Genomic DNA, 27260 nt, shown 5'->3' on the forward strand with positions numbered 1-27260 from the left:
TACTTCTTGAAGGTGCATTAGGGTCTTGAAGGTCTCCAGGTGATCCAGAGGGTCCTTGACCCCGTCATAACTGTCTATCTGTGGCATGCGAAACTTACTCGGTAGGGGGTAGGAGTTGACGGTGGCGGTGAACGGCGAGTCGGTTTTGTTCACTAAATCGTCGAGACCAGAAGACACTTGTCCCTTGAGGGCATTCATCATGACCTCCATTTGCTCCTTCATCGCTTGCATTTCTGCGATGATAGGCGGTGGGGCGAAATCCATAAGAGACGGGAGGCTTACGTTTTGTCGCTCCGGTCGGCTTGGGGCATTGCTGCCTTCAGGCCTCTCCAGCTCCCTTCGCTCGGCACTGTTACCTTCCTGGTTTTGCTCCTGAAGGTTAGGCCCTGCATCCCTTTGGCGTAGCTGCTCCTCCAGGTCGTTGTTCTGCTTTGTGAGTCGTTCTACTGCTATCATGAGAGTCTGGACCTGCCTTTCTAATGCGGTAGGTCTCGGTGGTTCGTCTTCCTGAGCGTTGTTGGTGGTAGCCATCGAGCGAGTGAGTACCATGCGACTTTTATGTCCGGGAGGCGATGATCTGGCTCAACGAAAAGAAAGGATCTAGCAAAGAGTACCGGTGTGGTACCGGCCAAATACCCTCTGAAGATCAAGTCAGAACTATTCTCACTACTCTAGAGTGCTAGAGAGGGTAAATTATGCGTACCTTGGTTCATGAGGGTGCTTGGTTTTTATAGTAGTAGGGCTTGACCCCTTTTCCTTAGAATAGAAGTCTTTTCCTTATAGGAGTCTCCTTGGGCGTATTTCGCGGGATCCTTCCCATATAGGAATCCCTCTTAGGTTTCACGAAACGTGGAGTGCAAGTCATTTACTTATACACGCGAACATGGTTAGCAAGCATTCTTTGCCGAGTGCCGTCAGTCTATGTTGTGCCTTCGGTCTATGTACCGTCATCTTGAGGATGACCTTCAGCTTTATGATCTCATCTGTCTGTGGAGTTCTTCACTTCATAGCATCGTCGGTTTGTTAAACAAAGGCTGACGGCCAAATAGGTACCGTCACCCTTGTCTTTCATTTGACCACTTGTTTTATTCTTATCACTTTGTTTGGTTTGCAATAAGAGAGGAAATGAAAATATATATATATATATATATATATGTTTTTTTACTTTTATGCCCATATAAATGTGAAAGATGCATAAAAATTATGAATAAATATGTAATTTCATATCATATTATATTATTTATGTGGGCCCCAGTTTTTAAAAACCATTGTCTCCCTTCAAATCCACCCAAATTGGGCGGATTGCAAATATGTGGGCCTAGGGAATGGGTTTCTACCTTATTGTTATCTGCCATGCTAACCAAACAGAGGAAAGGACAACATTCCCTATTGCAAATATGTGGGCCTAGGGAATGGGTTTCTACCTTATTGTTATCTGCCATGCTAACCAAACAGAGGAAAGGACAACATTCCCTATTGCAAATATGTGGGCCTAGGGAATGGGTTTCTACCTTATTGTTATCTGCCATGCTAACCAAACAGAGGAAAGGACAACATTCCCTATCATTTCTCTTCTCTTCCTCTCTCTTCCAATGTTTCCAAACACACTGTTAAGGAAAATCATTTTCTTTTCCCTTTCCTTTCACTTGTCTTCTCTTTCCCTTTTCCTTTCTCTTCCCTACCCCTAACTACAACCAAACAAAGTGTTATACTGTATTTTTCATGGTCAACTCAAAATATTTATCGGTTTGGCCAAGATTTTTCAATGAAAAACCCCTAAATTTTTTTCCCCCCCAATTACCACCATTTATCTTATTTACAAATTGCTGATTTGGTAAGTGGTTGGCCTAGATGAGAACTAGTAAAAATTTGTTATCTCAACTGTTTATAAAAATGTTGTAAAAAAGTTTGTGACTATAATATTACTCTTAAAATAATCAATGATATTGTTAGAAGGGGCAACGTTTAATTTCATTAAATGAAATTGCTAAAATTAGTACCCATATATATATATATATACTAGTATTTTTTTATTAAAAAAAAAATGGGAGGCAATCCAAGAATACCTCCGTTTCTAAGACAAACAACAAAATTCGCAGCTATTTGAAGTGAAAAGTTGTTAATGATGGCTGATATAAGAATTAGTAAAAACCTGCCAAATTAATGCCAAATTATTTGGTTTGAGTATTTGTTATGACAAATCTTTAGCATTGCTAAAAAAAACAATAAAAAAAACACCAACCAACCAACCAACCAACAATAAGGCAGTGGATATTTGATGAAATCTCCCTTTGCCCACAGATTTCCCACCTCAAATTTTTGTGGGTAAATTACTTAGAAAAAAAGAAAAAGAAAAACTGAATTCCTTGTAGGGTGGGTATTTGACGTAGAGTACAGGTTGTGAGAGATAGGACTTAATAAGATATTATGGATAAAAATTGTACAATAAAAGTTGGAAAATCTCTATCTATCACTTATTAATCAGTTAAATGTCATACATCAAACTGACCAAAAATTGAGCGAAGTCACAGAGTTTAAACCCACGCAGTCATGCCATTTGCCAAATATCAACAGCGGGGTAGTTACTAGCTGAATTTCAGAGGCTGTGGATAAGACCCTATATAAAAAGATCAAAGAGTTTGGGTTGTCTTCTCTCTATTATTGGTTTTTTTTTTCTTCCTTCCTTTAATAGTTTTATTATTTTCAAGTCCAAAAATAACCAATGAGGAACTAATTTTCTTTTTCATCTAGATGTTATCATAGCTTTCATCTCAATATATTCAACGATTAAATGCCATGTGTGCCATTGAATATTGATGTTTTACATTGGTCCTATTTAAGAGAAAGGGTCATGGTCTTCTTGTACAGCCCTTCTTTCCTCGTTTTTGTTTTTGTTTTTTTTAACATTATATTGCACCAACCGCTAACAGCAACTTCTTTCTCCAACTTGGCCTAGAATGTTTTCTTTAGACCCTTTATTTCTTTTGTCTATTTCTGTGTTCTTGTCCATGGATGATCCAAATGGTCATCATATTTGATCCAAAATAAAGTTTGATATTTTGAGAAACAATCACAGAGAGGGAGAAAGAAATGTCGAATTCTATGGGAGTTGGATTCATGGCAGTCTTTGCGGTCTCAGGAAGTGTAGTTCTTCTTGTTCATCAACTCCATAAGCGCCTCCTTTCGGATTTTATGAAAAAGGTTGAATCTGAATATGGTACCATCTTGTACTCCCATGGTAAAAACAAGATAAAGGGTATGTTTTTCTTTCACTTTTACCACTTCTTTTTAATGCTAATATTATGTAATTTAATTTGCAGTTTTGTTAAACCAAAAATAAAATAAAATTTCCATTCTGTAAAACAAAATAACTATATAGAATTTGATTTACTTAATAAGTTTTGATTTTTTCTTCTCAAAAAAAAAAAAAAAAAAGATTTCATTTGATTTTTTTTTTTTTTTTTTTGGGTAGGATCTGAGAAATGTCAATCAAAGAAGAAGGTCCGATTTGCAGATGATGTTGAAGAACCATCATCGAATAATGAGGAATATCGCAAAAGGAAGTTGCTAAAGTATAAGCAGGTTTTGGCAATGAAGTATGTACAAGGCTCTAGCAATGGCAAATAAATAAATAAAAGGCTCTAGTAGTGGTGACAACTTAGAGTATACCATTCCAGCCAACAGGAAAGCTCTATGAAAAGGGATAGTTGAAAATAAAAAGACCCCCTATTTGTAAAATACTAAAATGTAGTTTTTTTTTTTTTTTTGTAGGGGGGTGGATTTTATATTTTATCTAGTGGTTTTTAATCTTCTTTATATGATAGATAGGTGTACAGAGGTGTTGTAAGTATCAGAAATTCCAATAAAGGGCTCTATTATCTTCTTCTTCTATATATTAAGAGGATTTAGAAAGTTAGTTATTTGATGACTAAATTCTCTAAATAACCCCTAATCTTTACAAAATATTACTTTAGTGAGATAAATAACTTAAGATATATAAGTAATTTAAATTTAATAATTTAATGAATAAAAAAATAAAAAACTGCTCAATTTTTCCTACCCACGTTCTCCTATTGCCCTTAAGAATAGGCCACACAAATCACAACTATCTCTAATGCGGGAAAAATCCAAATTTTATACCCACTTAAAATTCAAAACACACTATTATCTTTATTGGTGAAAAATGAAACGCCCAATATGTCCCAATTCATTAAAAAAAAAAAAAAAAAAAAAAAAACTCACTTAAAATTGAAAACACATATTTATCCATATTGCCAAAAAAAAAAAATAAAACAATCAATCTGCCAACAGCCAACCAACCCACGTGCAAAACAAAATCTTCCCATTAATATAGCCAAATACATTTGGATGATCTCTTACTTTATCTCTATATATTTTTAGTCTCTACTAGCACGCTTAGAGACTCTTCTATTTTTTTTAAGGTTAATAATTTGCATTCATCATAATTTGGGGTTACTGAATTATTTAATCACAAAATATTTAGGAATGTGATGAGATATATGCGTTTATGAGTGAAATAAATTTTTTGTATATAAATCTCATCAGGCCCTTAGGTATTTTATGATTAAAGAATGCAGCAACTTTGAATTATGATAAATGTAAATTATTAACCTTTAAAAAAAAAAAGAGTCGCCAAAGGCTTTGTAGTTGAATTGGCATCTTCTTATGCACAAAGTGCTTAGGGGTTTAGGGAGGAAAGGGTTCAAGTTACGAGGTTAGCAGTATGTTGTAATTATTTCTTAAAAAAAAAAAAAAAGTCTCTAGGCACGCGAGTGAGTGCGTGCTTAGAGGCTAGTTGTTATTATTATTATTATTATTATTTGTGGGAATGTAAACATGGGGGTGACTTGTAGGCAATTGAAAATTTGCAGGAATTGGTGGGTTCCAGTTAGCTCAATTGATAAAGTCTCTGATGGTTGTATAAGAGATTTAGGGTTCAATCCCTGCCTACACCAAAAACTGATTAATGTCTTGGTCTGATGATAAAGAGCTATTATCAGGAGTGGATGCCAAAAGTTGAAACTCTCTCAAAAAAAAAAAAAATTATTGTAGGAATTGGTAGATCATATGTTACTTCAGTTGACCAAACTTTGAGAATGATATATGATCCCAGAAAAATGAATTGGCATAACGCGGAATAACTTGTTCTCCAGGTAATAGTCCTCTGTTTTGGGAGACTAAGTACCAAAAGGGTTTTTTTATTTATTTATTTAATCTTAATGAACCTTTATATGTAACATATGGTTCATTCAATAAGCTTCTCCATATATATTCACTCGTCTTGAAAAGTCTATCTTCATTTTTAGACCTTAGTTATATGGAAAATGTTTAGCTCTAAACATGTTTGGAGTCTAAGCTCCAACCACCAATTGAAAAATGATGTGTCTCGTCATGTACAATACGCATGACTCATTGGGTTGATTGAATTAAATGAGTCATATACATCACACATAACAACCACAAATATTATCTTCCTATTGGTGGTTGGAGCCAAACTTTATTTTTTTATATTTCTCTTTCTTATTTCCATCCAAAAAATTCTTCAAAAGTTTCCATTCAAGCAAATTGGAGCTTTTATTTTTCGAAGATTTAATCATTTTAAATTTGACAAAGTTTAGCTCTAAACATGTTTGGAGCCTAAGCTCCAACCATCAATTGGAAAATGATATGTGTCTCGTCATGTGCAATACACACGACTCACTGGGTTGATTAGATTAAATGAGTCATATGTATTGCACATAACAACCACTAATGTTATCTTCCTATTGGTGGTTGGAGCCAAACTTTATTCTTTTATATTTCTCTTTCTTATTTCCACCCAAAAAATTCTTCAAAAGTTTCCATTCAAGTATTGGAGCTTTTATTTTTTTGGAGATTTAATCATTTTAAATTGGACAAAATCTAACTACAAAATTAATTGTACTCTAAGGCTATAACCTTACTCAATATCTTTTTATTATAGGTGAATTTTTACAAATCCACCATTGGATTACATTTTCTTCCTATATCCTTTATGCTTGCAAAATTTCTAAAAAATTAAAAATTAATAGATATGTCATCAATAAATTATTTAAATTGCAAGTTTTTGTAGTTTAAAATTATGCATAAAATATAAGCTTATAGATCATATAGAAAATAATATCCGATTAACACAAAATTTGACATGTGCATTAAGAGCATAAAGAACTTGCAATTCAACGATTAGATTTTCAAAATATATAGTAATGTTTATCTATTCAGTAATGTTGTAAGCTTAAAATACAACCAATTTTGTAGTTAAATTTTGTCCTTTTAAATTTGGTAAGTCATGGATAGGACTTGAGATTGTTGGAATTAGAAACACCAACAAGTATAGTAGATAAGCACAACGGCGTATTGCATGCTAATCCCCAACTTCAAAGGAAATCCATAGCATTGTTTTCTGGCTAAAGTTTGTGACCTGGATTGTATAGTTGTCATTGCACATTTTTTGCAGATCATGTAAACTTGGCATTATACTTTCTTTTTTTTTTTTTTTTTTTTGGAGAAACCAACTTGGCATTATACTTGGATGGGAGTAATATATTAAATGCCATTCAAGTTTCATCAGTATTGTAAAACTGATTACCCCTTTTTAGTGTTTCGGATGGATAATATATATTTTATTTTATTTTTTAAATCTCATTTTTGATAAAATTGTTGGTGTTTATTAAGATTTTTTTTTTTGTAAAAGTGTAATTTAAATTATGTGTAAATAGCATTTCTCTTATTAAAAATAGGAGGGATACTAGGAATACTAAAATTTTACTTTAATATAAACCTTACAGATTGATTTTCCCCCAATCATAAAAAAAGAAATTAAAATATATATTTTTTTATTTTTGTTTAAGTGGTACCAATTATACTTTTACTATCAGTTTGTATGCTCCATTAAAATTTGTAATAATTTTAGCATTTCCCACCAAAAAAAAAAAAAAAGTCACCATGAGTAAATTTGTATGGGTGACATATGACTTTATGATATAGGTGTTTTTCCATTTTAAAAAAGAAGAAGATAGAAAATACTAAATTCTCTCTTTAATATCTAGCCACAGTAGCAACATAAGAATCAAACTTGCATCATAGTTTAGCTTCAGTTGGTTTTTGTATAGGCTTCTTCCATTGTTCCCATCTTCTAGAGTGAGTGTTGGCTGGGGTTGATCTCCTTGACATTTTGTGCTCCAGAAAGATCTTGTATAAACTCTTAACCACCTCTTCATAGGAAAGTAGTTCACTCTCATGAAGGGCTAAGTTTATGGCCTTCGATACAACATCTAATAGACTAATACCAAAACTCCAAACAACAAGAGTTTAGGGGCTGTTTGGATTTTCAGTTTCCATCACCCATAACTCTGTTTCCATCATTCATCACTCAAAAATGGTGGGACCCATGGAGAGAAAGCTTGTTTAGATTTGTTTTCAAGTTTTGTTTCCATCACTCAATTCTCTGATTTTTGAGTGATGAGTTATGGAAATTGAAAACATATTTTAGGTGTTTTTGAGTTATAAAAACAGAGTTATGATGGCATTTTGGTAAATATACACACATTTGAGGGATACACGGTCAGAGACAAGTCACGTCTAGCGCTACTTTTGACAAATCCACCAACGGCTCCTTCTTAGTCTTCACACCAAAAATCAACGCACACAAAAATATCCCACATCCAACCTCAAAGCTCCTCACCCACACCCTCAGCCCAACCACACCTACCGAGCAACCCCACCTCAGCCAACCCGCGCTGGCCCGAGCTCAAACCGACGAACGTGATGCCTAGAAAACCTAGATTTTTTTATGATCTTTCAAGTCCTAGAAAACCTAGATTTATCACCAAATAGAAACAAACAAAACCCACTAAAATTAAACTTAGAAATCTAAACATATGAAGTTCAAGATCAACTTAAAATTTAACATCAAAATCTATAATCAATATTAAAACATGATTTTTACTAGGTTTAGGGATACATATCTCGAAAGAAAAAAAAAATTCAAGTGCTGAACAAACAAAAAGGGGAAATTAGAAACATTTATGGGATAATGATAATTTAAAAAAAAAAAAAAAAATCTTTCGCGGCTATTGAAATTCATCTTCTCATAGTACCGAATAGAGAGAAGAGACAGTGAGAACTACATCTCGTCTTTTCCCCACCATGCCGGCGGCTTCAAGCTCACCATCGAAGCAAATGGAGACCAAGCTAAAGAAGAAGAAGAAGTCGCAGAAGATGAAGATAAAGAAGAAGAAGAAGCAGCAGTTGAGCTAGACGATGATGATTGTGGCTTCAAAAGAGGCCAAAGGTAAAGCGAGTGAAACCTACGAAAGCCAAGGGGTTTCAAGAGGAGATCCTTCATTGGGTTTGTTGAAAGTTTTGGGAGAATATGTGGGCTAAAGGGGAAAAATAAAGTGAAATGGCTGCTTAAGTCTTAATATGTTACACAGGTAGGCTAACTGTGGGCCTAACATTGTGCTCAAGTATGGGTCCCACAAAAAGTAGAAAAAATTGAGTGGTGAGAAGTTGAAAATATGTGCCAAACGGGTGGGGTTTAGGAAATTGGGGTATTTTTAGGAAATTGGGGTATTTTAAGTGATGAGTGATGAGTGACGAAAATTGAATGAGGAGTGATGAGTGATGAAATTTTAAAAACTAAACAGCCCCTTAGCTTTTTGGTCTTCCAGCAGCGAAAAATTGGGAGGGTCTGGAAGAATTTTAACCTATTTTCTTCTAAATTAATTTGCATCCCATCTAATTTAATGTTTATTGACCTCCATACCATAGAGCTAAGTCATAATGTAGTAACAGGTAGAGAGTTGATTCTTGAGCATCATTGCAGAGTCTAGGTCCCTTTCTTGTGCTGTCCGTGGATTCGGTCTAAGGTTGATTAGATTTGAGGGAGTTGGGCCTAGTTCTCTCTACAAAATGGGCTTTGTGAACTGGTCTGTGCATAAAACAACATACTCCAAAATACTAAAGAATAATATATAAAGGACAAAACTTATATACAATACCTTAGGTGCTGTTCCTTAGGTTCCCTTTTTAAAATTCTGTCATGTGACTGCTTAATTAAAAAATACACTTCCATCCCATAAGAAAAAAATCACATGGCAGAATCTTAAGAGACGAACCTAAAGAATAGCACCTAAGTACTGTACCTAAATCTTGCTCATATATAAATAGCCCAATAATTGTTAGCTCAAATACTGTTAGCCCACATATTCAAAACAAACAAAATACTTGCAGGTATATGGTTACGTATAATATATGTATAAGTACTTATGATATGCACTATGCAGAAAACGGGCTAAGAAGATCTCAACCCTAGCCCACATAATTTTAGGGTCCTTTTGGTTGGAGGAGTGGAAAAGTAGAAAGATAGAAAATTAGTGGAATGATAGAAAATATTTGGTTTTCTCTCATGTGTGTTTGGTTGGAGGGGTGAAAAAGTGGGAGGGTGGAAAACACTTTTATTTGGTTGAGGAGAAAAGTGGGAGGATAGAAAATGTAGTTTATATAAATTGACTATTATGTCCTTGTTACATAATATATAAGAAATAGATTTATTTAAACTCATTAAATAATATAAAAATAAACACAAATACATATAAATTTATATTATTTTATTATTATATATAATATAAAATTTATGGGCAATAAAAATTGTATTATGCGTTAACTTTGCTGGGAAGGCATTCTTAAAAAAAAAAAAAAAAAAAAAATTGCTGAGAAGAAAAACATGATCAAAACTAGGCAACAAAAATAATAGGGCAGCAAAAATAAGACAGTAAATATAAATTCAACAAAAGAAGACAACAAAAATAACTGGGCAGCAAAACGTGGAATAGGATGAGGACAAGGCAAAAAAGTAAAGGGTATTTTTATCACACAACAGGCCTTAGCATTTTCACCCTTCTTTTCTCTCCATTTTGGAGAGAAAATTTTTGTGTGGGCTCGGGTGAAAAATGATTGGGCCCCACATAAAAGTTTTTTGTCCTCCTTCCAACTAAACAACACACAAACCTATTTTCTCTCCTATTTTCTCTCCAAAAGTTTCCATCCACCCTATTTCACCTCGAAACAAATAGACCCTTCATGCCTATGGTGGGCACAAAATTGTGAGTTTTGGGATTGAATCGAAATAGCCATTTTAAGAAGTCCACAAAAGGTATGGCTCTTTGAGGAAAGGGAAAGATACCGTAGTAGTGCACACTAACTACTTACTATTTTCTGCTGTGGATACTCTTAGATTTTGTTTGATTTGAGTGATTATAGAGAGGATGGAAAATAAAGGAAAGAAAAGTAGGGAGAAAATTGTGTTTTTGGTTGTTTGGTTGCAGGGGGAAAAGGGGAGAGATTTTGGGGGGCTCATAAGTTTCCTCTCCTACCTACTAAAATATAATCTCTTCAAATTTGGAAGAAAATGGGAGAGAAAAGTGGGCAAAAATATTTGGACAAATTTGCCCACATCCTCTTTTTATTATTCATTTTTTATTTCTTTTTACTAGGCATGAATTTTCCTTTTTAATAAACTTAGGTGATTGCTTTTTTTGGGGGGGGGGGGGGGGGGGTTGGTTGTTTGCCTTTTTTTTATTGAGCATCATTTTTAACAAAGACATATGAGTTAATTTATACAAATTTTATTTTCTGTCCTCCCATTTCTTTTTTCAACCAAATAAAAAAGTTGTTCATCCCTCTACTTTTCCACAATTTCAACCAAACACAAACAAGGGAAACTAAAATTTCTTTTATCATCCTACTTTTTCATCATTTCCTCATTTTATAATCTTTTATTTTTCCATCCTCCGAACCAAATGGATCATTAGTTTTCTTAGATGTCACTCTCTGCTTTCTTTCTTTTTCTCTACTCTTACCTAAAAGGATTGCCTCAATTTTTGTGCTGCCTATTCATGGGTGTTGTCCTTCTCTTTATAGCCAAACTTAGGTGAGTGTTTTCCCATTTTTACCCTTCTTCTCACCAACCCTTTGATTTTCTATGGACCCTTAGCTCCTCATCTTATTCTTTCTCTATTGGCTACTGCCCTCTTTGGATCACCCAACTAAAGGAGTCTTAGTTTTTTTTCATCACAACAAAGATTTCCCCTATTTTTGGGTAGGTGTAATTTTGCAACAAAGCCATCTGACTCATTCCTCCTAAAATGGAAAGCGACTCATAAAAACACTCTAGCAATACTCTTAAGTGTGCACCACTTGGTTTCCACCAACTCCTCCCATTTATGGTATTGATGTTTTCCTGGAAAACCATCTAAAAATAAAAGGGTCTTGCAGAATACCAAACAGAGGCCTTCCCCCCTCCACTAAACCACAATTCTTGAGCTTCAACATCCACGGGTCCTACTCCCCTTGCATGGCTGGGATGTAGAATGGCAAAGCCCAGACTTTACCTTACTTGCATGCCTTAGATTTTTGGTCCTATTTTGCTTCATGCTTTTTTCATTCTTCATACACTCCTTTGTTTCTCTTTCTTCATCCTTTTTGTTTAATTTGTTGTATCTCTTTGAAGGAAATAGGTTGATCTTATCCTTTTATACAAAATGATTTGGGCCTTTATGGGCCAAATATTCATAACTTGACCAATAGAGTCTTGGGCCTAATTTATTTCATCTTGCCCAGGTCATTCTATAGCAAACTTGTTTTGACCTTTTTTTTTTCTTTTCTCATGGTATTTGAGCTATGCTAGGCCTAGATTTACTATTCTTGAAAGATGCCTCTCACAGAGGTCATCTCTTGACTTCATTCCCCATTTAAGGGATGGTGGACCATCCTCGAGTTTCACTAATTATCCCATTTTAATTTTTAAGGTATTCTAACATAGGCGACTTTCTCTTATATTTCTCTTTTAGCCTAAGTGTAAATTTAGGCTTTTATTTCCTCTTGTTTTAGGCTTTTAGAGCATCCTTATCAGCTCATGTAAAGTCCTCTAAAATAGAAAAGGTGCAAGTTTTACACATTTTAGGCAAAAAAACACCCACATCAGTGGGTGTAAAGATGTGTAAAATATACACTCGGATGTGTATATGAATAGTAACCGTGCATAGATGCACGGTTACTGTTCAATGTGTAAATAATTTTTTATTCTTTTTTTCTCTCTCTTCTATCAAATTGCAACAAACTAGCGCGGCAAGGAAGAAGAATATCCCAACGCTAGCGCCAGCGCCACCACCAAATTACAACAAACCCAACCACCAAACCTAGTGCCACCACCAAACACCGCAACCTGGCACAGAAAAATATCCCAAAATCAACAGAAACTCAAAATTCAACCCAACCCAAAATCAACAGAAACCCAAAAACTCAAAATCAATTAAAACTCATCGGAAAACCCAACCCAAAAACAGTACACACCCACCGGAAAACCCAGCCCAACGGAGCCGGATCTGCCGCCCGATCTGCTGCCACTGCTGCCGTTGGGTCTTCCATTGCTACTGCCGGATCTTCCATCGCTGTCATCGGTTGGAGGTGGGAGGCGAAGGATCGGTTGTGGAGGAGAGAGGGAGGGCGAAAGCGAAAAGGAGGCCGAATCAACTGGTGGCTGAGACAGCGACGGCGGCGAGCTGGATCGGTGAGTTGGGAGTGAGCTGGATCGGCTAGGTCGGCGAGCTGTGAGTGAGTAAGGGAAAGAGAGAAACAGGCGAGCTGGGAGTGGAATCGACTGGTGGCTGAGGCAGCGACAGCGGCGAGCTGGATCAACGAGCTGGATCGGCTGGGTTGGCGAGCTGGGAGTGGGTGAGTGAAAGAGAGAAACGGGCGAGCTGGAAGTGGAAAGAGAGAAACGGGCGAGCAGAGAGAAACGGGTGAGCTGAGTGGGTGAGGGAAAGAGAGAATGGGTGAGGAAAGAGAGAAAAACGGTTTTAATACCTAATAAAAAAATAATAATAAATAATATTATTTAATTAGAATAGATTTGTAAAATAGATGAACTGATGTGGGTGTTTTAGAAATGTGATAATGTAAAATAGAAAAAGTAACTTTTTCCGTGTAAAATAGATGATAAATTTACATGAGCTGGTGTGGATGCTCTTAGGCTTGGCCTATTGATCTTTTATACTTTTAGCTCTCTTGTTGGGCCTTTAGGACTTGTTTTGCTTGGATTTTGGGCAGGGGCGATTACAAATACAAGTAAGGGTGGTCCTATATAGGACCACCCTAACTTGCCATAAAAATAAATAAATAAATAAATAAATAATTATACTTTAAAAAAAAAAGGTATAAGATAATTATATTTAAATTAGCATGTTTTGTTTACCCTAAAAAAAAATTGACCACCCTGAGTTGATAATCTCAAAAATTTGGATTCAATAAAAATAAGAGTAATGCTAGGGACATAATAAAATGTCACAACAATTTCACAACATTTCAAAATTAGCATGCCAATTCACACATTGGCTTTTTTTAATCTCTAATTTAAAATTTTTTGTATGCTAATGTAGGAATTGTTGGACATTTTGTTTTGTCTCTAGCATTATTCACAAAATTAATCTTGGTCCCCCAAACATAATCCTTAACCAGTTAAACAAAAATATAAATAAAAGTTCAAATAACAATAAAAATGAGTCCAAATAACATAAAAAATAGCCCAAAAAACAACAAAAAATTGAGAAAATATTCAACAAGTGCTCATTCAAAAAAAAAAAAAAATCTGCTTATAAAAAAAAAAAAAAACTCTAATCATTCGTATTTGTAACTCTTTCAACATTTCATAAAAATAATTAAATAATCACTAATTTCATTTTACTAAAAAAAGCTATCAGTAGAGAGATTGTGGCTATGAATTCTCGTCAGTGACGTCGGGAGCTCTTCTCCTTAGTGGCTTGGCTTGCAATCACAACATGTATCATTCGTTACTCTCTCTCACTTTTTCCATTTTTCTTCTCTATCATCATTTTTGTATAATTTAAATTTCTTAATGACCACTCTAGAAAAATTCCTAAAACTGCCACTACTTTTGGGCTTCTCTTGTTGGACCATAGATATGTGAAAAAAGGGGTATCAACATAGAGTAAACACCTTGCATTCTCAGTAGCCAAAAACTTGAACAAGTTATCCTTTGTTGTGACGATATTTGCTATAGTGCACCAAAAAAGCATCTTGATTCTTGAGTCTGTTGAGTAACACAGTCTTCTATATATTGCCTCCTTAAATCACAATTTGTGTTGTTAGACTTAGCATTTGCTGCCACCTTATACTCTCTCAATTTCTTTTCCAAGTTGTTTTCAAAAAGATTTTTCTAAATTGTTTCTAATGAGTAATTAAAAAGTGTTCATCGTCCATATAAGTCGTCCACAAGAACAAGGTTCGTCCAAGACAATCTTCAAAAAGGAGAAAAGAGAAAGACACACCACAAGCATGAAAGGAGATCGTCAAGACAGATTACTGGTCGTCCAAAGAAATGTTAGTTGTCTACACCACAAGAAGGTGTAGACAAGCAACAAACACTTAGTCAAATTTTAAGTGTTTTTCATTGACCACAAATGGTTAGACCATGATCCTTTATCTCGGAATATGGGGTGAATTCCCTGAAATTTGCTCCATTTTCCCCACTAAGCCCACACATCTCCCACAATGTTAGTGGCATCTGACAAGTAGACCCACTCTAAACTCTCTATAAAATGGACCAAGTCTCACCAAACTAAGGTATGTTCTACTATTCATCCACTCACTATACTTGAGTTCTAGAGAGAAATTTGACTTAACTGTCGGAGGGTCTTTGGCCAGTTCACCCTGGTCACCTTCGATAGTCTTTTTCTTTCTTTTCAGGTCATCCAATCACCATTGAAGCTCGGAGTATTCAACCTACTGATTTTCAAGCATCATCAGTTTCCAAGCAATATTTTTTAAAATTGTTTTCAAAAATGGGTTTCAAAATTGTTTCAAGATGAATTTTACAAGTTGTTCAAAAAATACTCTCTAAGTTGTTTTCAATAATTCATGTGTTTTCTAAAAATATTTTCCTCGAGTAGTTTCCAAGAATCATAAGATTTTGTATTTCTTGAAAATGTTTTATATAAATTATGGGTCTTTTTGTCATTTAAAAAAATACTTTATCCTAAAAACTCATGAAATAGTGTTTAGGAAAATATTTTTTTAGAGGGAGACCCATGCAAAAATGTTTTCCAAAAACCTATGGATTTTTTATTTTGAAAAAATGTTTTCTTAAAAACAAAAACCATGAGATTTCCTTCACCCAACCCTGATATTGGAAATGGGGCAAGCTTTCTTACGAGATTATACAGAGAAATTCAACCATATTAAGATTAGACTTACCTGCTGCACTATCAAGTTGAACAGTCAATCCTTAGTATTGTTGAGCATCAACCCATTTCGTTGTTGTGAATGGGGGTGGGGGGTAGTCCTTCAGGACTGCAATGGAATATTTGTTGCAACTAGAAGCATGAAAGTTATGGAGACCCACACAAAGGAGGAGGCTTAAGTTGTTGCGTTATTTCTCAGCTTAAAATGGGGGATTTTTTTTTTTTCAAAATAACACCCATTTTCAAACAATTTCATTAATTAGCGTTGTTTCCAAGCTATTTAGGAAACTAACATCTCGAGTGTCTAAGACTCGAGTTCACTATAGCAACTCGAGTCTGAGAGACTCGATTTCAATGACGTGGCGTGGAACTCGAGTCTTAAAGATTCGAGTTCCTGATCTGCAGAGAGAGAGAGAGAGAGAGAGAGAGAGAGAGAGAGAGAGAGAGAGAGAGAGAGAGAGAGAGTAAATGAAACTCATAAATCATGAAAAAAGAAGAAACAAAGACAGAAACCCAAAAACCTAGAAATCATGAAGACAACCCAGAAATCACGAAGATAGAAACCCAAACATAAACCTAGAAACAAAACAACAAAGAATAAACCCAAACCATGAAGAACAAACCTAAACCACGGAGACAAAAACAACAAACCAGAGAGATCAAACCCAGGCGACGACAACGAAGGCTCCAAGACGCGGCGGCGATTGAACCCAAGTGAAGAAGGCTCCAGGCAGCAGTGGCGAAGGTTCCAGGCAAAGGTTTTCATCTAATTCCTTCATTTTCTGCTCTGGGTCTTTGGGTTTGTTGATGTTTTGTTAGGGTTTGTTGATTTCTCTCTGGGTCTTTGGGTGAATTTCTTGATTCTTGTTGTTGGTGTTTCTCTCTGAGTCTTTAGGTTTCTTGATTCTTGATGTTTGTTTGCTTTGGTATTTTTTTTGTTTCTTTGGTTGTTTGTAGAAAGTAGAAACTCGTGGATTTTTTTTTTTCCCAGAGGGAGAAGAGGAAGAGATTAGAAGAAGAAGAGACTCACTCCTGGTTTTCTTTTCTGGAACTCGAGTCTTAGAGACTCAAGTTCCACGTGAATTTTCATAGAAATAGAGTTTTTGATACTTGATTTGCTACAGTGATCTCGAGCCTCTATTACTCGAGATGTTAGTTTTCTAACTAGTTTGGAAACGATGCTAACTAACGAAATTGTTTGAAAATAGGTGTTATTTTGAAAGGAAAAAAAAAAAAAAAAATCCTAAAATGGGCGACTAGTTTCAATGTCTACTAGTTAGTAATTGAGTGCTAAAACCCAATATAGGTTAGAGCTGTTACGTGTACAGTTTCATGACTAATGTCAATAGGACACATCCTGGAAGACGCACGAAGTTTTGCAATGTAACTGAGCTTAATAAGAGAAATTATTTACTCATCTCCGAAGGAGTCCTTCCTCTCTCACAACAAGTATGGACCTTAGTATGGGATCCATGATGGTAAGACAATTCATGGTGAGACAAAAGAAAATTTTGGTAAATTTGCAAGGTTAGCGTGATTCTAGTAAGCATTCACATCAATATGTGTATAATAGAAAAATATGTAAGATTTATATAGTTTTGTCTAAAAACAACTCACATCAGTTTGTGTATAATTGTGTAAATTTACAAGTTTGTTATAGTAACTGTGTAATTTTTTTATATATAGTGATATTATTCATTTTGTATTTAGTTGTTTATTCTTTTTTTTTTTTTTTTTACATATCGAGAGGATGAAGAAAGAGAGTGAATGGCAGTTGCTGTGTGTGAAGAAAGAAAAATAATTAAAAAAATCAAGAAAATTAATATTTTAATGAAATATTGTGTAAAATAGATAATCTGATATGAGGTGTTTTGAAAAGTGAGTTTTAAAGAAATGCAGTGTAAAATAGATAATCTGATATGAGGTGTTTTGAAAAGTGAGTATGTAAAATAGAAAAAGTAGGTTCTTATGCTAAAATAGACATAACTTTTTGCACGAACGCTCAATAGGTGTTGCATTTGATTGGCTATTATTGTATTTGGTCCACATTTGTAATGTACAATTTATATAAATTTGTATAATATTTACCATAAAATTTCTATATTTATTTTATTCTTATGCTAAATTTCTATATTTATCTATTATTAAAAAATCAAATAACTGTTTACAATCATTACAGTATTAATAGATTGGATCTTTATTTTATTAATAAATCAATTAAATATAAATATATAATAATTAATTTTTAATATAAGCTTTATAAGAAATATTAGATCTCCTAACGTCAAATAGCATACTTTCATTCTCAAAAAAAAAAAAAAAAAAAAAAGCCTATAATATATCCATTGCAATCAATACGATGACAAATTTAACTAGTTTGGAGACTTGGAGGGGTGATGTTGAGGTGACGATCCATCACGGGTCATTCCAATATAATATCACAATTTGAAAAGTATTATGAGTCACAAATCACTACTTTTATTCATATTTCTTTTTTTTTTTTTTTTTTTTTTGGTTTAATACTTTTATTCATATTTCTTTGTTACATTAGATATTTCTCGAATTGTCTTCCAACCTTTTGCTAAGTCGTAGATTTTTTTTTTTTTTTTTCGACGAGTTATAGGCTCCAAATTATGAGAGTACCAGTCAATACTCGCAGGGACAGAGCTAGGAATCTTTTTTGGGGCCGGCTTCTAAAACTAAAATAAAAGTGTATGAAAACCAAATTATATTTTGTGAGGGATTACTAAACTAAAATTATAGGAATATTTTTAATTCAATTTCTTTTTAAGATCTTTTAATATAATGAGTTTTTTGTATAGATAATATCTTTCATATAAAATTGAATAAATTATATTATTGGGCAACACCACCCTTAATGCAATGCATGTAATAGTGCAACATTTAAAATGAGGGACACCAATCACAAAAAAAAAAAAAAAAAAAAAAAAAAAAAATGTAAAAACATTAATTTATTGGATTATGAAATTTCATCGATCATATTCAGTTACACATCAATTTATAAATATTTTTAGAATAAAATTTATAATAATTTTAACATCTTCCTAAAAACATAAGGCAATATAAACAACACTACTATTATGTATTATACTGCATTCCCATGAAATTTTGACCACGGTGCGAATAAAAATAATAGGGATTTAATAAAAAAGAAAAAAGAAAATTCTTGGAAACTACATAAAATGAGCTCCTCACCATTTGTTTCTAGTCTAAACATTCTCTTCCTTCTCCCTTCTCTGATGAAGCCTGCCAATCAGACCTCAGATCATCTTAAGTCTCAACAGTTGTAAACCACATCAGGTCCTCATCCAAGAAGGTTCTAGGCTTTAAGCTAGCTCTTTTTTTTTTTTTTTTTTTTTTTTAATATATATTTTTAATTTTATAAAGTTTTTCCTAAACTTGCGGGAAGGCCAAAGCCTTCTTTTGTAAGTAACTCTTATTGCATAAAAGCCTCTGAAAATTTTCTAATCTAAGTTCTCAAATCCTAAAAGTGAATCCTCAAAAAAAAAAAAAAAAAAAAAAAAATCCTAAAATTGAGGAGGAGCCAATGAGTAATATTTTGATATAATTCTACTAGAAAATTTCAAAGCCTAAGGGGACCATGGCCTCCATGGGCCCTCCCTTAACTCTGTCCCTGAGTACTCGTATAATAAACAAAAAAGTTTAACAAAATATAATTTTTTTTCTTATATTTTCTTTTTGACATTTATAATTATGATAATTATTAATAGACAGTTATTTTGATTATAATCAATTGACACCACTTACTATTCAGTGTTCAAATCTCCTCTCTTCTCCCTCAGAAAGACTTCTCCTCTTGTAATCTTGTAACCTTTCTCTCTAGACAGTTTTATTTTGTAATCTTGTAACTCTTTAGACAGTTTTATTTTCAAAGCTTGTATTAAAAACAAAAGTTTATTTTCAAGTATTACCAAAGACAGAAGTTTTTATTCAAGTAAGATTTTTCTTGTTTCAGTTTTCATATTCCATATTCCGTTTTAACTTATTTTGAATATATCTATTTTGCTATTTTCTTCTTTGTCATCTATTTTATCATTGTTTATGCTCCCATATTACTGCTGTGCTCTCTTTTGGGTAGTCATTTGGTATTAGAGCCATGGATGGTAGATGTATGAGTTTTATTTCTTTGCAACTAAGAAGTACTAGGAATTTTATTACTGCATAGCCACTACTTGCTCCTTGTTAGAGTTGGTCAGCCTCAAGACTCGTTGGCAAACTGTAGTTTCGCGTTGGTCAGCCCGTTTTTGTTAGCCGACGGACAGGTGTGTGTTTAGGTGGTCCTGCAATGTAGTTTCCCGAGGAGGTGGTCCTGATAGCAAGGATACCAATGGTTAGTAATAGTTCCGCCAGTAATTATTAATTGCTTGGAAATAAAATAAATACGTTTATCAGTTCATCATCTATTTGCTTGTCCACACTTAGGTTAGGCACACACTAATTTGAAACATGAATTATGATGATATAAATTATGATGAAGGTTATAGCATGAGAGATATATACAATAGTTGGTTAAATGATAATATGGATTATGAAACAGATTTTGACAGTGATACTGATGATTATAATTATAACTATAATTATACAAATAATTGGAGTACATACACAGGGGATAAAATCAACAGACAAACTGATAGACACAATAATAGTTTCTTAGACAGGATTAATAAGAAATTGGAATCTTTAGAAGCTATTGAAAGATCCACCACTGTAGAAAGAAAAAATGATAGAAAAGATAATTGGCATGATAGAAAAAATAATAGCTTAGTAAGCACCGACAGATTCATAAATAGTAGTAGAAAAGATGATAGAGGACTAAAAGTAACAAAAAGACCTGTAGTTATAACATATAAAGACAACAAGAAAGACTTTGATGAAAGAAAAGACTATAGTCAAGAAGTGCAAAAGATGATAGACGTAGTGAAAGTAAGAAGTTCAATAAAAAGACAAGAAAATAATAATAGGAAAGATGACATAATAGAAACAATACATAAGAATCTTAGTGCGATAATACAAAAGAAGATAGATATAATTGATGAAGACAAAGAAAGTAGGATAGAAAGACAAAAAGTTAATAGTATTCTTACCAACTCATCCATAACTCTACATAAAGAGTTAGATATAGAAAAAGACATAGTAAAAGAAAGAAACATGATAAAGAAAGAGAAAGAGAGATATAATAATGATAGTCTAGAAAAGGTAGTCAACAAAGAAGAGAAAGATAATAATTCCAAAAAAAGTAATAGTTTTAAAGAAGAAATTAATGAAAGACTAAAATCAATTGAAAGAACTATGGATTATACTCGAGACAATAGTTTAGAAGAATTGGCTAAAAAGATGGAAATTTTAAATTCACCGATAGAGATAAAAGAAATGAAAAAGGACATAACAGTTTTAGAGATTACTAAGTTATCAGATAATGAGAAACCTGACAGACATATTAGAAATATTATTTGTCATAAGTGTAAAGAATATGGGCATACTAAAAAATAATGTGACAGACATAATAAAAATGTAAAACGAATAAGTAAATTAGAATTTGAGAAGGACATAATAAATGAATTAATGGAAATATTTGATGTTAAGCAAAAAGAAATAAACCAAATAAAGAAAAAAGAAGAAATAAAATCAACCAACCCACTTAAAATTAATAAAAGAAAAAGGAAACAAAAAGACATAATAATGAAATTGATAGATAATCTACCCAATCATCTAAAAGACAAAAAAGACTATTTGCTAAAATTGAAAGATTCTATAGAAATACCTGTTGCTTGTATTAAGTGTAGACAATATGGACACCATGTTACAGAATGTGAAAAAGCTAAGAAAGGAAAAGATAAGAAAGAAAAGACAAAAAAAGAAACAAGATAGCATAGATATAAAACCAGTAACTCTACAAGACTTAATGATAGAAGCAAAAATAGTAAAACAAGAAATTAAAGAAGATAATTCCACAGAAATAGATGAAACAAAATATTGTAGAAATAATAAATTTAAAAGAATTTTCTAAACCCATGATAGACCCACCTTTAATAGAAAAAGATGATAGCAATAGACAGAATTTCTTGAGTTTAATTGACAGAGTAATTTTCCAAAAATGGCATACATAAATTACTTTAGTAATTAACAAATAATTCTATTTGACAGAAATTGCTTTAATAGATTCAGGTGCTAATATGAATTGTATACAAGAAGGACTAATACCCTTAAAATATTATGAAAAATCATCTGAAAGATTAACCCAGGCTAATGGAGAAAATCTAATAATTAATTACAAAATACGTAATGTTCATATATGTAATGATGGAGTATGTTTTGAAACTGTTTTCGTTTCAATTAAAGACCTTCCTCCTAAAATTATTTTAGGAACTCCTTTTATGGCTTTGTTTTACCCCTTTTTAGTGACAAATGAAGGAATTAAAACTAATGTGTTGGGAAATGATATATTCTTTAGATTCATTTTACCACTTGTCCTAAAAGAAAATCATTCTTCCAAAAAGGTCACTATTTTAAAAGTTATCAATGAAAGAGGAATCTATAGAACTGAAAGAAGTTTGTCATCTTTAAAGACAGAAATATCACTAGATGACCAATTGATAGAAAATGACAAAAAGAAATCTAAACAAGATAAAGAGACAGAGATTTGTTCCCCATTGCTTTTTTGCATAAGCACCGACATATAGTCCAAACAACTTGTGAAAAAGAATTTAGGGGAAAAACAAAGACAAAAAAGATGGAACTATGCTTATAAGTTCTTCTAGTCAATATGCATGGACTAACAATATGATAGAAGTACCAAATAAAATGATAATAAATGACATATTTACACCCTTTACAGTATCCTTAAATACTCATATAATAGATGTTTTAATAACTAAAGTCTTGACAAATTCTCCTTTACTGATTATTAAAGAAAACATTAATTGTGGTAATCTCTTGAACAAAGACGGATTTAATTTCTTCACAGGAAAATTCAATCATAAATTTTTGATAGATTCTTCCCAGACTATTACAGTAGTTGATAAAAGACTTTATGGAGAAGCTTTATTCTCACAGGATGAGATATAGTAATACATACATGGATAGAATCAAACTAGATTTTAAAAATCTTTTGAATTCCACTTACTTTGACAGACTTCATCATGACTACTCTAAGACCACTACTACCCAGCAAGAGCACAAAGGTGTACAAAGAAAAGTTTGTTCTATTATATATACTTTAAATTTTAAAAATGATTTTCTTATAAAGCATTTTAAAAAGACTTTAGAAAAGGACATTGATAGAAAATTTTTTAAAATAAATTTTACAGAAGCTTTGCAAGAAAATATTTATTTTCAAGATCATTCAAGACATAATCTTTTTCCCAAAACCCATTTGCAGACTACTATGAGTAAAAGAACCTCCTAGGCAGACATGAAAGGAAAGGGCAAGGCACCAACGGTGCAACCCAAACAATTCTGAAAGCCTTCAGTAAGGATTTCAGATGAGCATAAAGGCGTCTCGATAGAGACAATATCCCTTCAGGATACATTGCTAGTAGAGGCAATGTATTCATGTCGTGAAAAAAGTGAAATTTTGCAAGAAGTGCTTTGCACTGACCTCAATTTTTGAGATGGAGAATTCACTGACCTTCCTTTTCGTATTAAACTACTTCTTGATAATTTACAAGCAACCTTCACCCTCAAACAGAAACCTTTATTCCAAAAGACCCTTAAGGCTTTGGAATTATATCTTGTTAACACTGGTGCATTCATTGAAGCATCTGGTTGTCAACTCCTTGGCAAGGAGGATGGAGATTCAAGCTCCACAAAGACAGAATCACAGTCTCCAAAAAGCTATCTTATGGGTACAAGCTTTTCAAAGCTCCACCCTAAGATTCAGCAAAAAACGAGACTTGCCATTAGAACCTTACCCCTTGAAATCCAATAGAATATACTAACTCATAGAGCCATAACAAGTTCTTATGACAAATGGATGCATTTTTTCAAAATATTAGTCTCTACAGCATTTATCAGAATAGAAGACATGACAGACGACATATGGCTATCTCATAAAGCTACATGGTATGAAAGTTTTGGAGAAGCAAATAGAGTTTATAAAGGAACAGGAGACAGATACAATCCCTATTTGGGATTACTTATCAATACGAAGACAGAAGATCCAGTAATTCATGATCCTTTATGGTTATCTGAAATGCTAGAAGCAGGGTTTATCAACAAATTAATCATAACTTCTGGAATTCAGATTAGTTTATTTCCTAAAGTCATCCAAGAAGTGGCTGCAAGATTAGAGGACTTAATTATATGAAGATTACTATTTGGAGCACTCTTCCAGCTTGGGACGATAGCTATTATATGGAAGTTCAGCCAGCACATATTCTGGTCCTTATTCATGATTGGGGTTGTATCCCTGAATACAACTGGTATACAGGAGATACTTATTTATCGCTTGATAATCCGGATGCTCTGGCTCAAGAATGGTCTAATTTCATGAGTAACAAGATTTATGAAATACAGAAAGAATTAGATAGAGGCTTCCACTTATATAACTACACTAACAGAATAGCCATATATGGTCCAAGACCTTCAGCAAGGAGGCTTTCTGGAAAAAGAAAGATTGTTAAGGATCCTAGATTAATGACAACAAAGGATTGTGTCCCTATTTATCTTCCTATTTCATACTGTGTTCTATGTAGTAATTATGGAGTAGTCCATGAGCATGAGCAGTATGAGGATAACTTTGATCCTCTAGATTATGATAACTACACGGATACATATTGATAGACAGACAGATATGCCAAGCAAGACAGAATACTCTTTTGGATAGACAACGGTGACAGATTACTATTCATCAGCATGATAGATCACTATTCAGCAGTACAGATCACTACTCACCAACATGTGTGAATAGCTTCCAGAAAAATCCAAGATAGTCCAGGCAGATACAGACAAATAAGTCACTACTGTTCACTAACATGCATGACAAGAGACTGATAGATTCCCAAACAGACTACTGCTCATCAATAGTCACAATATTCCTTCCACCGATAGTCTAACTTGAGTTAACTTTACCTACTCGGGTTAATTTACCATGATTCACTACATCTATAAAAGAGACAGACTATGAAGACAGAAGACAAGCCTTGAAAGCCTCAAAAGTTTGAAGTTAAGCTTCTAAAATTCCAAGTTTTTAGAAAGTCTGGGTAAAAAAATATAAAATAGGTTTTGATGGTGCAAAATACATTTATTTTTGTATAAGCCAATGAGAATGCTCTTAGAAATATGTAATCTCTTATGTATAAGAGGTGTCCAAAAAATAAGACATATCAAATAAAATGTCAAATAGATGATTGAAAACCAAATTAGTAAGTAAAAGTGTACAACTCTCCCTTAACCATACACATTTGATCACCTTGTCTCTGTAATCAAACAATCTCATTCTCCCATAGATCTAGTCGTCTTCGCCAGCCACACCTTCACCAGAATTCAACGCTGGTAGTCATGATCTCCACCACTATACTTGCAGTCATTTGCAAGACCAGTAAGTATGTGCTTAATAAAACTAATGGAAATCCTTTAAAAATAACCAATAAAAAAAAACCTTGGAAAATAATCAAACTCTCGTACAATCAAAAGAAGAAAAACCCTTAAAATTAAGATGGAAATTTTACTAGGTTTACTTGACTTTGTGGTGTAATACTAATGACATTTACGTTTTTATCCTTAAAATGGTCATATGAGCTGAAGAGTATGGAGGGTTATTTGGTCTTTTTACAGTTATAAACAAGGTGGAATGTGATTGGTTAAGTGTGAGTTGTAAATTTGTAATTAATGAATTGACTTTTAATTGGTAGATTCTCAAAAAATTATTATAAAAAAAAAAAAAAAAAACACAATTTTAATTGGTGTGTCCTTTTATTGGTTCTCTTTCTATATACATTGTAGTGATAATACATTCCACAATGGTGTGTTATTTTTATTGGGCCGCGTTTAATTATTATACATTGTGGGGGATATAATCTTCGAGATAATGGTTCTCAATGGTGGAAATTTTCTCATCATTTTAAATCTAATAATAGCGTGACGCAATGGTTTTAGGCACATAGGGTAAACGAAAATATATATGCGGTGTATGTTCCACGTGTCACATAGCCCTTGGAGAAATAAGCCCATGATTAATTAATTAGATAAATGTGCATCGAATCGAAGAGGATTTTCAGTTAAGGACTTCTGTCCTTGTCCAGATGGAGACGTGCCAGATATGAACTAATTTTAAATAAAGCAATGCGAGCTAGAATCTACTTTTCAAGTTTCAACTACTTTACCGGCAGATTGAAGAGAAAGAGAAATCAAAAATGAAAACATAATATAATATGCTTGCGTGCAAGGACGAGAGAGACTTCTTTATAAAATAGTTGAAAAGTTAAAAAAAAAAAAAAAAAAAAAAAAAAATCAAACACACGGAAAATTGTGATTTATAAAACACAAAGAAATAGTACAGAAAATTTGTTTGAGAGAGAGAGAAAGTAGTCTGAGTGATTAAAAAGGAATATAAAATTTTTAGAAGAGCTATCGTCATCTTGTATATTTTAAAAAATAATTAGAAGAGAAAGGTTGTTTTTGCAAAAACAAATAAACAGTGATGTATGATTAGGTGTAAGAGGTTTTTTTTGTGTAAGAGGTTTTATTTTAGAGTTTTGAGTGTATTTACATTATTGGATGAGAATGCTTTTATACTTTAAAACCGTAACACCTCAGATTAAGAATATTTTTTTAAGTTATTGGAAAAAAATATGAACTTTTAAAATTTTGTTAGTTCATTTTGAAATAAGTATATTAAAATTTGTCATGCCAGTGCCATCAACAATTTTAACAATTATTAAAATGTTAACAGTTAACTTTTTTATTATTATAAATTTAATAGTTATAACAGGGAGGTGGATTTGAACCCAATTCGTTATCTTGTTCTTATCATCCAATTGAATTTTTATGTTGTTGCACTAACACACACACACACAAATATGTATAGACGCAGGGCTTTCATGTGAACCATGAAAAACAAAACTTTTTTTTTTTTTTTTCACTTTTTATTTTACTCTTTCCTACAATTTTTCGGTAAAAAATTAAAAAGTAAAAATAAAATTAACAAAAGAAAGAAAGAAGCATTTGCTACCTTGCTTACTATACCAAACCCTAAGTCACATTATACAAATCTAACTTCAATTCTTCATGTTCAATCATCAATCAACACTTACCTTACACCATCCATGAGCAAACATAAATCAAACTAGGGTCTCATTAACGAACCAAATGTAACCCAAAAAATAAAAATAGAGATAAAGAAAAAGAAATTAAAACATATCAATCAAAAACAACTTAAGGAACCCTAAAATCAAAACAATCATCGGAGAAACAGTGGTGGGGTTAGATTTTTTATTTTATTTTATTTTTTTTCTTCAAGTGGGGAGAGGGCAAGTCAAATATATTAATAGTTTTTAAATCCACAAAATAACACACACAATGACAATATATGGCACGATGACATATTACTCATGATCCGTATTTTAGTACATAAGAAATGCTTGAATACTGGTATACTTTTTTATTCCCTTTATGTAGAAAAATAGTACAACTCTATTGACAAATACAGTTTAAAAAGTTTAAAAAGTTCTTTCCCCACGACAAAATCTCACAAGCCACAACAATTTCACCCAAAAAAAAAAAAAAAAAAAATTAAGGTTTAAAATCGTCATAAGCAAAAATGAAAATGTAATAAAATTAAAAAAAAAAATACAAAAATTTATTACACCTGAAAACAAAGATATTGTTTTGAAAGACTATACAATTTTAACTTATAATGTCTGCTACATGTTGATTGTTTTTTATCATCATATTAAGACATCAATTAGTTTTTTTTGCTTA

General features: G+C 32.9%; 1 protein-coding gene across 1 annotated transcript; it reads left to right on the plus strand.

Annotated features, from left to right (window-relative positions):
• Positions 1-2672: 2672 nt before the first annotated feature.
• LOC115953820 lies at positions 2673-3886 on the plus strand. Its single transcript, XM_031071619.1, has 2 exons — positions 2673-3256; positions 3473-3886. The coding sequence occupies exons 1-2, from the start codon at positions 3091-3093 to the stop codon at positions 3625-3627; spliced, it is 321 nt and encodes a 106-aa protein (XP_030927479.1). The 5' UTR covers positions 2673-3090; the 3' UTR covers positions 3628-3886.
• Positions 3887-27260: the final 23374 nt, after the last annotated feature.

Source organism: Quercus lobata, chromosome 7, assembly GCF_001633185.2.
Source record: "Quercus lobata isolate SW786 chromosome 7, ValleyOak3.0 Primary Assembly, whole genome shotgun sequence".
NCBI lineage: Eukaryota > Viridiplantae > Streptophyta > Magnoliopsida > Fagales > Fagaceae > Quercus > Quercus lobata.